At 35.8% G+C, this 11,877-nt stretch overlaps 2 protein-coding genes and 1 pseudogene across 3 annotated transcripts in view; 2 read left to right on the top strand and 1 right to left on the bottom strand.

Annotated features, from left to right (window-relative positions):
- Nucleotides 1–6,358, top strand: part of LOC103729865 (nck-associated protein 1) — a 79,931-nt gene extending 73,573 nt beyond the window's left edge. For both annotated transcript variants that reach the window (XM_029561047.1, XM_029561048.1), the window contains 2 exons: nucleotides 5,769–5,851; nucleotides 6,226–6,358. In XM_029561047.1, coding sequence (XP_029416907.1) covers nucleotides 5,769–5,851; nucleotides 6,226–6,312 — 170 coding nt within the window. In that variant the 3' untranslated portion in view covers nucleotides 6,313–6,358. The remainder of the gene's footprint in view (nucleotides 1–5,768; nucleotides 5,852–6,225) is intronic.
- LOC108490571 lies at nucleotides 3,868–4,643 on the bottom strand (annotated as a pseudogene).
- Nucleotides 6,359–10,498: 4,140 nt separating the features above from the next.
- LOC115069430 (nck-associated protein 1-like) overlaps nucleotides 10,499–11,877 on the top strand; it is a gene marked incomplete at its 5' end in the record, with an annotated part of 25,626 nt that continues 24,247 nt past the window's right edge. The window contains one exon of the mRNA XM_029561046.1: nucleotides 10,499–10,574. Coding sequence (XP_029416906.1) covers nucleotides 10,499–10,574 — 76 coding nt within the window. The remainder of the gene's footprint in view (nucleotides 10,575–11,877) is intronic.

Consider the following 11,877-nt stretch of genomic DNA (forward strand, 5'->3'; position numbering starts at 1 on the left):
ATATAAGAATTCTTCCTGGGGGTACTAAGCCATGCTTATTCCCTTTTAAGGTTCTAGTGTCAAGCCAATGTTTGATTAAAGTTTTACTGGGGAACCAATGAATTTACTGAGCTTACTTACTGAGATAACTGAGGGGTTGCTGAGGGTGTGCACCCTGGAAAGCCTTTACCCAGCATGGGTCAAGACTTCTCTTCCTAGCCTTCCCCAGATTGTATACTTTAGCCCTCCCCAAATCTAGGAGGCCATGTGTGATTAGGGCCAAATTACATACAGTTGGCTGGGAAGAGTGGCTGGATACTCTGGTGAGGGTCCAATGACCCTGCTTGGCCCTCCTTTAATGAATGAGCACAGCCGTCAACAAGCCCTGTTATGACGATGTCAGACCCTGTAACTTTATACAAGTTAAAATTTTCTTCAAATGTCCTATTTGAAGGGGAATGTAAAATCTGTTCGTGATATTAAAAGTCTTCCCAGGCCCCCCAAAATTAGAAAATCTTGAGTAAAATTTTATTTGTATTGGAGACTGCCAGAAGCTAGAGGTGTAGCTCATTGGTCATGTTCAAGTTTAGCATGTGCAAGACCATGGGCTCTGTTCCTAGGACCAAAAATAATAATAATCTGAAAAAAAAAATTAAAGATAATTCATGTGTTCTTGTATACTTCCCACTTGATATTTTTCTTTCAAGTGTTTTAGAGAATTACTTTATTGGCCTATCTTACCCTGCTTTTAAAAACTCATTTAATAAAAATAAGCATGAAGTTAATGCTGTAAAAGATGGTCTTAGAGAATGCATCGGTAGTTGCCAGGACTAGGAAAGGAAAGCAGTGAGGGTATTTAGGGGACGATAGAGCTGTTTACTGTAGGTAGCAGTGATGTTGGTAAAATAAATCTATACCTGGTAAATTTCATAGACGTATACACACCAAAGGGGGGCAGGAAGTCAGGTTTATTGTATGATTGTTTTAAAAGAAAAAAAAATTGACAGTATTATAGAGAAAAAAGATGTTGAATAAGTGGAAACTTTTAACATACTAGTTTTGTATAGCTATTTTACTGACTTTGTATTTTCTTTATTCTTCTTACATTGTTTTCATTCTCTTATCTTTAGTAGCCATCTGACCACGACCACCCTACTAGCCTTAGCTGTATTAAACTTTCCTAGTTAATAAACATCTTTTGGTTGGACCTTCTCATTTGAAGCAACTAATACACTAAAATATTTACTTCCTTCTTTACTTAACTCTGCTATTTGTGTAATTGCAACAAACTGGAATTTGTTAAAATTCCAAGGAGAATTTACAGGGTTTTAAAATAAAATTCATAGTCCTTTGTTTAGATTCTAATTACTTGAATTTTGTGTATAGTAATACTTTGGGATTTGCTAAAACTAAATTGTTGAATCTTTATGACCAGTATTTTTCAAATTAGCCTTTAAATAAAACACATTGTCTATTTTGTATCTTTTACAAGAAAGAGAAAAGATTCATTTGAGAATGATTTATTTCAGGGCATAGAAAACTACTCTTTCAGTTGAAATGTTTCCAGAATGCTCTTGACTCCCTCTTTCAAACTCTGTCACTCCATATCCAGAAAGCTAGGAATTTCTGCAGGAGTTTGGTTTTAGAATCAGAAAAGCATTTCGTTAAAAAGACAAAGCATTACAATTTATTTAAAAAAGCTCTGAATTGGGAGGCAGCATGGAATTTGTTTTTTAATTTTAGGGCTGCCTGTGTTACTTGAGCAAATCCATCAACGTCCCTCTTCCTTTCTGTTGTCTAACTCTTTCTTGGAGCTAGATTGTTGCTTTATTGACTGTTTGATTCCTCACCAGTATCTTCTAGTTTTCTGTGGTGATTCTTCCTTTTAAAACGTCATTTCAGAAAAGAAAAAAAAAAACCCTCGTTTCATTCATTTTTGCCCTCCTCTTACAACCTGCAAACCTATAGTTAAAATCTTGGACTTTGATGTTTTGTTCTCAGCCCACAGCCATGTGTTCAGTGTTCCCTTAACTTTGAATTTCTTGTGCAGCTCGGTGAAACTTTGATGCATCTTACTTTACTGATCATTCTCTTTTTTGTTTGTTTGTTTGTCCTGCTATAAATTGGTTAGTAAAACTTTGTTTTCTTTAAAAAAAATTTGTTTCATTTATTCTGTGTGTGTGTTTGTATGTGGTTGTGTTTGTCATGGTGCACATGTGGCACTCAGGACAGCTTTTGGGAAGTTGGTTCATCCTTCACCATGTGAAGGCTCTCAGGGATTGAACTCAGGTTCAATCAGGTTCTCAGACTAGGTGGCAAGTACCCTTACCTGCTAAGAGCTGTCCCTGGTTCTTTTTTGTTGTTATTGTAATTTTTTTTTTTTTTTTTTTTTTTTTTTTTTTTTTGTGTGTGTGTGTGTTTGTGTGTGTGTGTGTGTGTGTGTGTTTGTTTTGAAGACAGGGTCTCTCTGGCCTGGCCCACCTGGCTCACAGAGATCCACCTGTCTCTGCTTCCCGAGTGATGGGACTAAAGGCGTACACCACCACACCCAGCAGTTGTTACTGTAAGTTTTTGAAATGGAATGCCTTTAAAAAAAAAATATTTTATTTATTATTTTTATTTTATGTGTATGAGTGTATTGCCTACATGTATGTGAGTGTACCTGTGTTGTGCAGTGCCACAGAGGTCAGAAGAGGGCTTTGGATTCCCCTGGAACTGGAGTTAAGGATGGTTCATAGCTACCATGTGGGTGCTGGGGATCGAACCCAGGTCCTCTGCAAGAGCAGTCAATGCTCCTAACCGCAGAGCCATCTCTCCAGCCCCTGGAATGTCTTTTTATTCCTCCTTATCCTATATGCCAACTTCGATGACATTGTCCCAGAGAAATCTTTTTTGTTTTATTTATTTTTCCACCCAATTCCTTAAAAAAATCTATTTTTTTACTTAATTATTTTTATTTAATGTGTATGACTGTATTGCTTATATGAAGGTAGGTGAAAGTAGATGCACCCATGTCATGCAATGCCTGCAGAGGTCAGAAGAGAGCATCAGATCCCCTGGAACTGGAGTTACAAACAGTTTTAGCCACCATATGAGTGTTGGGAATCGAACTTGGGTCCTTTGCAAGAGCTGTCATTGCTTTTATAGTTACAGCTAAAAAAAAATTTTTTAAGTGTGCCATTGAGATATGGATATTTGGGGGCTGAAGAGATGCTTCAGCAGTTAAGAACACTTGCCATTCTTCCAGAGGAGTCGGGTTTGGTTCTCAGCAACCACATAGCAGCTAACAGCCATCTGTACCTCAAGTTCCAGGGGATCTGACACCCTCTTCTGACCTCTGCAGGCACTTTACACCCATGGTACCCTTATATACATGTAGACAAAACACACACACAAAATAAAAAATTTTTAAATACTTTTTAAAAAAAATGTGGATATTTTATTCTAACTCTGGGAAATAAAGTAGAACACATCCATTCATTCACCATTCTAAGTTAACTGACAATAATTTGGATTTGGAGAACTGGAATAAATACATATGTGCATATGTATAAAAATATATGTGTGTGTGTATGTGTGTATATTTTCAGATTTTAGCCTGACATTCATATCTTCACTCTATTTTACTTTCTATTAAATTCTGTTGCAAGTAATCAAATGCAGCCTAGTACTTCTACCTCTGTTGCCTCATCAATCAGTGAATATTGTTTGTGTTGCATTCATAATTTGTGTTTAATTACTTATGTGATTGGCCAGACTATTCATTTTAACATGTCATGGAAAAACTTCAAATCATGCTCTGCTAGTTACCCATTACATGATTTTTCAGCATTGTTTGTAGCTTCATACATCTTGCAGTGCTCTAGCAAGCTTCCTTTGCACTCTGTTTCAGTCTCTAGTGCTGTACATATCTCTGTCTCCTGGATGAGACTACTCATGATCCATGAGCTTGGGGTTAGTTATAAACTGTAGCACCTGAGGTGTATTCTGATTTGGTCTTTGACTTAGAAGTGGGTTCTTTTGGCAAAGGCACAGAATGTTGGCAGATATTTCATCAGACCTTCCTACCTTAGTTTCTTCTTTAGGTTCAGGGAGTGATTATTTTTTATTGCTTTTTGTCCACAATGCTTTAATGGCTTCGTATTCTTGTTGGCTTGTAGTGCATGCCTTTTTCACAGTTATCGTCACAATTATTTGTGATTGAGCTGAATAGCAAACAGTTGCTCCTAATGCTGCCAATCCTAGTGGATAAGCAGTCTTCTTAAACGTAGAACCCTTTCTTGCTGAAACCAAACCTGCCAGTCCTGAAGCTATAATCACTCGTTTTGGGAAGAAAAATCTTGAGGAAGATTCTTCAGATAGGCATGTGCATCTTTTCTATATTGTACTGTATCCACTATCCCTTTCTCCACAAAGACATAAACACCCTTGTGCCACCACTGTAATGAACAATTGTACTACATGGATGGATGCAAAACTCATTTGCAAATAACCAGGCTGTTCAACATATTTAGAATGGAGAGGTGCTGCCGTATATATGGGGAGCTGGTCTGGTCTCACTAGCTGCTTTTGGATTCCTCTTCTTTGGCCACATGTACACTTATAGATGAATATATCAGACCTGCAGGCCTGGTTGTCAGCTTTTCCATTCTACAGGCCACCATATTGTGACTCTCCTGGCTCATGTTTTAATACAGAGTGCAGAGGGACAATACACTTCAATTTGACTCCAGTTTAAATTCTTAGGAAGTCAAAACAAAACACCTCAATTCTTGCTCTTCAGCTAGTAACAATGGTTAACAGTTTTCTGTATACCTCTTTCTAGAAGTTTGTTATATTTGTATTTGAAATCAGATGTCTTTAGTCGTTTCTCCACCTTTTTTTTGAGACAGGGTCTCTCACTAAACTGGGAGCCCAGCAGTTGTGTATACTCACTGGCCAGGGAGCTCCAGGGATTCTGTATCTCTCAGCACAGGGATTCCAAAGGCATGTCACCATACACGGGTTCTCAGGATCTAAACCCAGATCCTCATGCTTGCATAGCAAGCGCTTTACCACACTGAACCATCTTAGCCTCTCTTTCCTTGGTTTTCTTAAACCATTTAGATTGCTTGCATTGAAGTCCAGACCATTTTTCTATATTTATGCTGTTATGTAGTCCAGTGCCCCATAGGGCTGTTAATAAAACGCCTCTTTCAAACCCTAATCTCTTTATTGTTAACACAGTTTGAGTATTAAGTATATAGTAATCACTTTCAAAATAATTTTCTCTAACCAAGTGATCAAAGCCATCATTCATGTCTCAGTAAATTAGTTCTGCCAAAACTGCTTATGATTTCAATAATGATTTTTCCTTTCTTAACTACAACTTAAGAATTTATGCAAAGTTCCTGGACTAGCTGAGGATTTAACTCCAAATCGTTCTGATCATCTTTCTCCCTACTTTCTCTCTCTTATTCCTTTTTCCACCAGTTTTATACAGCTGATTGCATATTATTTCAAGATTCTGCTAAACTTGCTAATTCATTTAAGAGTAGAGTTGTATATGTGTGTGTGTGTGTCTGTGTGTGTGTGTGTGTGAGAGAGAGAGAGAGACTTGATAAACTATTGCAAATTTTAAATTAAATATTAGCTATCAATGTTTGCTTCTTAAAACATTATGAATTATAAATTTACCATTAATGCTAATATTTATTATGAAAGTATTGATTTAAAGAATTTTCTCCAAAGTTAAAAAAAGAATTCAATTCATATTTTTTTCATCTCTTCTCCCCTTCCTTCAAATCTAGCTGTTGACAGTGTCTTGAAGAGGATGACAATCATTGGTGTCATTTTATCCTTCCGGTCATTGGCACAGGAAGCACTTAGAGATGTAAGAACCATTCCTATGTAATTTTTTTATTTTCTAAAAAATTAAAGTTAACAATTAGCAATAAGAAGATAGAAATTCCAGTTTTCATAGTGATGGAAAATAAAATGTATAGGATGAGTTAAGCTTATTTTTTCATTTGGTATTGAAATTTCGAGAGTACAGTGTTTCAGCTTTGCTGTACCTTTTAAGGCATTTTCATTTGAACTGTATTCATCTTAACATTGAAAACGTTCCAATTCCATGTACCTTGACCTTTCAGAAAAGCCAAATGAAAGTACACAAATACTTCTGTCAGAACTTGAATTTATCATATGATATTACATAAATTTAACCTTTTAATGTTGATTTGTGTTTTCAATTGTCATCCTGCCTAGGTCTTGTCCTACCACATTCCTTTTCTTGTAAGTTCAATTGAAGATTTCAAGGATCACATTCCAAGGGAAACTGATATGAAGGTATAGCTTCTGTTTGGAGTTTGCAGTTTTAAAGTGAAATATTTAAATTGGCACATATGAAATAAAATGTATCAAATCTTAAACTGTTGCAAAGTAATTGCTTTAGAGTTAGCATGCTTGCCTTTGAAATGGCATCTTGGTGCACTCAGGACCAAAAAAATTACCTAGGCGTTTTGAAAGTTATTCTTCCTTGATCAACTATAACAAGGTAAAATTTGTTAAAAATTGATCATTTTTCCCCTTAATCAGATGGCTATGTATACATGATCATAAAGCAGAAAGATGAGTAAATAGAATGAATTGTTTTAAATATAATTACATTCAGTCAGTTTTTAAAAAAGGTGTTCAAGGTATTTTTTTATAGTAGGTTGTCATAGATCAAAAACATTTTCTTTAGCATTTTGTTTCTTAAGAAATATAAGATAGAAGGTTGAGAGCTTTATTTGAATCCACAGGATTTTGTTGTTGTTGTTCTTGTTCATTTTATGTGTGTGAGTGTTTTCCCTCTAAGTTTGTAATTGCACTGTGTGTGGGCCTGGTGCCCATGGAGGCCAGAAGTGGGAGTTGAATCCCCTGGAACTGGAGTTAAGAATGAATATTAGCTGCCATGTGGGTATTGGGAACTGAACCCCAGTCTCCTAAAGCAGTAAGCGCTCTTAACTGTTGAGCCATGGCCCCAGCCCCACAGTTTTTTGTTTTAATTTTTTTGAGCCATGTGATCCAACCACTGATGTAATTCCAGCAACAACTAGTATAAGCTACCAGGACTCATAGCTGTGTGTTGTGACTGTCTGTGCTTCTTGGAGAGATTCTTTTGTACTTGGCATATATCTTTTTTAAAAAAATTATTTGTTTTGTGGGTATGCACATTCCATAGCATGAGTGTGAAGGTCAGAGAACAACTTGCAAGAATCAGTTCTCCACTTCTACCTGTGGGTCTCAGGGATCAAACTTGTGTTGTCAGACTTGGTGGCAAGCACCTTTATGTACTGAGCCATCTTGCCAGCCTATTTTGCATATCTTGTACTTTTGTGTAGTATTCGGGTTTCAAAGTGAAGCCTTTGAAACTGGCAACAGTAGGGGGGTTGGGGGTTTGGATTTGAGAGTCTGCCTGTGTACCTCAGGCCCGGCCTTGAATGATCCTCCTGCTTCAGCATCTTGAGTGCTGGGATTACAAGCTTGTGCTACTGCCGTGCTTGACTTTATTCAAAATTTTTAAGGCTTAGCACCTACCACTATTTTTTCTTACTCTGCCTCTTTCTCCATATGTATCTTTTGAGCCAACCAGGTTTTTGAACATTCTTTCCTATTCATTTCATCCTCTTAATTTGTTCTGCTTGAAAACACTTGTGTTTCCATCTTAAGTCATCCTTACAGGTTCACTTGTCATTTTCTAAGACTCATCTCTAGACTATCCAGTGATTAAAGCATTTTTTTCTTATTTATCATCTACCAATATTTATACTAGATAAGAAACATCTTAAAGGCTAAGTGCTTATTTTAATTTTTTTATTTTCTTTTTTAAATGCTTTATAGAAATATACATTTTAGGCTTCCTTAAAAATTTTTACTTATTTTTATTTTATGTGAGTGTATGTAAGTGCACCTGTATCATGGAATACCATGGAGGCCAGAAGAAGGTGACAGAGCCCCTTGAACTGGAGTTACTAACAGTTGTCAGCTGCTGTGTAGGTGATGGGAACTGACACTGGGTCCTTTGCAGGAGCAGACAGTACTCTTAACCATGAAGCCCCCAACAATCACTTTTAGAACATTTTTATTACACAGAGAACATCAGTCTGTCTAGCCCTAGATAACTCTTTCTCTGCCTATAGATTTCCCTGTATTGGGTACTGAATATAAGTCATACAGCATGTAGTCTTTTGACACTGTCTTTTCTAACTTAGCACTTTTTCATGGTTCATTCATATTATATCAACACTTAATTTTTTAAATTATTTTTTAGTATTCCATTGTATGGATGTATCATAGTTTGTTCATTCATCAACTGATGAATACATGGGTTTGTTTTTACTTGTTATATATAAATAATGCTATTGTGCTCATCTATGTTGAAGTTTTTGTGTGAACATGTGTTTTCATTTTTCTTCTATGAAGCATGAAATTGCTGGGCTGCTTAGAAATTGTATTTAGTTTAGAGGAGTTGCCATGCTGTTTTACTAAGGGAATGTGTGCACTATTTTACGTCCCCATGAACACTGTATGAAGGTTTCAGGATTTTTATATCCAGTACTTATCTTCTTGATAATAGTCATTGTGGTAGGTATGAATTGATCCCTCGCTGCTTTGCATTTCCATCCTAAAAATGATGCTATACATCTTTTGATGTGTTTATTGTCTAATTGTGTATTTTCTTTAGAGATATGTTTATCAGATCCTTTGCTCATTTTAAAATTATGTGCTGTGTGTATGTGTGTGGTTGATTTCTCTCCTTACACCATTAGCTGATTCTCTCCTTACACCTGGCTTATGTATGTAGCAAGTACCTTTGCGCTCCGAGCTGTCTCTCTCTGGTCCATGTCTTCTTATTTTTGAAGTATCAGAATTAAAGTAGACCCAGTAGAAGACATGATCTGGCTTTTTTTCCTCTTAGTTATCTTTTCAGTTTCCTGATGGTATCTTCTGAAGCACAGAAGTTGTTCATTTCAGTGCAGTCTAGCTTTTTTCTTTTTCTTTCTTGTTTGTAGTTTTGCTGTCAATTAAAAAAAACAAACCAAAAAAAAAAAAAAAAAAAAAAAAACAACAACACATTGTTTTGGGGCTAGAGAGATGGGTCAGGAGTTAAGAACACTGGCTGCTCTTGCTGAGGACCCAGGTTCAATACCCAGCACCCACGTGGTGGCTAACATCTGCTCTAAACTCCAGTTCCAGGGGAATCTGATGCCCTCTTCTGACCTCCAGGAGCATTGCACAACATGGGGGGTGCACTTAGATACATGGCAGGCAAGCAATACACTCATACACATAAAATAAAAGTAATAAATAAAATATTTTAAAAAATACATTGTCTTTACAAGGTCATAAAGATTTTTGCCTGTATTTTCTTTCAAGATTATTTTAGTTTTGGCTCTTTCGTTTCTAACCATGGTACGTTTTGATTCTTTGTATGTTTGGTGAGCAGCATGTTTATCTAGAACTTAGTGTATGGCATGTCTCTGTTTGTTCTGAGCTGTATACTTCTGAAGTTTACTAATTGTTACATCAAAGATAACCATTTCTGTACATAGTTTTTAATTACAGTATCAGTCAGACTATCTTTAATTGAAATCTATGTGTGGTCCAGAAAAATTGCTTCAGGGGCTAGAGACATGGCTCAGTAGTTAAGAGTGTGTACTAACTACTCTTGCAGAGGACCTGAGTTCAGTTCCCAACACCCATGACAGGTGACTCAACAATTTATAACTCCAGCTCCAAGTGCTTCGGACCTCCATGGTTACCTGAATTCATGAACATTCTCCCTTATTTAAAATAAAAATAAATCCTTTTTAAAAGGAAAAATTACTTTAAACAGAAATTCCTTCATCAGATTTTTAATCAGTATTTCTTTAAAATTTTTATAATCTTATTATATAGACATGACTAAGCAGTGAATCACTATCACTTTTTCACTAAATAACTGGATTTAAGCATAGGTCCAGTAATGCTGATTCACTTTTGCTCATTTATTCCTCTCTTTTGATTTTTTTGAAGCAGAATCTCACCCTAGCCCATGTTGGCCTTGAACAGGTGTTTCTCTTACCTCCAGAGTAGTGCTGGTGTTACGTGTGTCAGCCACCACACTTGGCTCCATTTATTCACCTCTTTGACTTCATATTTTACATCCATGTTTCCAAGACAAATAGTAACTTTAGATGATTCTGTTGGAATTTGCCTCAGAGAGTGTGCAAGTTTTGTTTGGCCTCACCATAGGAAGTTAGAATCAGCAGCACATCCCCGATTATTAAATCAGTTATTCAGCACAGACTAGTTACATTGTCATTTTGCTTCAGCCACATTTTAGAATTCTTCTCGTATTCTTGTAAACTGATTTAAATCATGAAACTTTTCTTACTGAAGTAAATTTTCTTAGAAGTTTGTATTTCTTTGCAATTCTTTTTTTTTTTTTTTTTTTTTTTTTTAAAAAAAAAAAAAAAAAAAAAAAAAAAAGAGGACGATAAATCTTTCACTGTGATATTTATCGTCAGCTGCTGGATTACCATGTGAGATTGATCCTGCCTTAGTGGTAGCTCTTTCCTCACAAAAATCAGGTAAAATCCATTAGTAAATATGTAGTGCTCTTATTAAAATTACAAGGCAGCATAGGTACATAAATGACATTCATTTTTCCAAATGTTTCCTTTGTGTAAACTTTTAAAATAATAATTATAACAATAATTATTATTGGAATATTATCAGGATAGAAAAGACAAAAATCCTTGCCTTTAGAGTTTTTATGGTAGCACAGTCATTATAGAGATGCTGTCTAGCCTGTAGTACTGGGTGAGGCCATTAAAGCTATTGAATGTATATAGATGCAACAGTGCAGAGCATCAGCCTCTTCAACTTTAAAGAGCCAAAGGAGAAAGGAAGAACCACCACAAAATAAACTGAGATGGAAGGACTAAAGGGTTTTTTGTTTTTTTTAAATAATAACTGAAAAGAACAGTTTCTAAGAATGGTAGAAAAGGAATGATCAACTGCAAAGAGTTAATGAGCTGTGATAACAAGATCAAAGTCAGAGTTTCAGGACCAAAAAAGGCTAATAAGAGGACACTTCTGGTAAATGGGAGCAAAAGAGTTGGTGATAAGTATAAAACAATTCTGTCAGGGGAACAAAGAATTGAAATAATAGCTACAGGCAGGAGGTGGTGGTGTTAGGAATCCAGTCTGAGCTCTGCACATGCCAAGCTGTGCTGTTCCCCTGAACATACCCCCAACCTATGAGAAGGATTTTTTTTCAGATGCAGAAGATAAGAGCATTTCTATGTTGGTAGGAGACAGTCCTTATGCTACTTAAGAAATTAATGTCCAGGAAAGGATTTCTTACCTTAATTAGAGTTATTCACTATAAAAGTTGATGTATTATGTAATATTAAACATTAAAAATATTTAAGCCCAGACCTTTGAAATGTAGTACCCAGAATGTTCTACGTAATTCTAGATTTGTCTATAGTGTAAATATTTCATCTTTTTCTGGAATTGAAATGATCTCTACCCCCTTGGCAGAAGTATACCTATAGTTTTCTCATTAACAACCTTTTTTGTTACTTCATTCAAACAGTATATTAACTCTAGTTAGATGGATAATTATTATTATTTGATTTGCTTACAGATACTTTTTATGATCAACTAAAACTTTGAAGCATGGCCTTTTTCCTTTGGTCAATTCTTAGTTTTATATGGTAGCAAACAGTAGGCTAACTAGGAGTTCCTGGTATCAGATAAGAAGTCAAGTGCCAGATACATAATTTGAGTTTATATTACAATAAATATCTTAGAAAGGTTGTTGCCTTAAAGCTTTAGAGCAGTACTAGAAATTTTCATCCATAACTGGTTCCTTTTGTTTTCTAA

This window comes from Nannospalax galili, unplaced genomic scaffold, assembly GCF_000622305.1.
Source record: "Nannospalax galili isolate Female #2095 unplaced genomic scaffold, S.galili_v1.0 scaffold892, whole genome shotgun sequence".
NCBI classification, from domain to species: Eukaryota; Metazoa; Chordata; class Mammalia; order Rodentia; family Spalacidae; genus Nannospalax; species Nannospalax galili.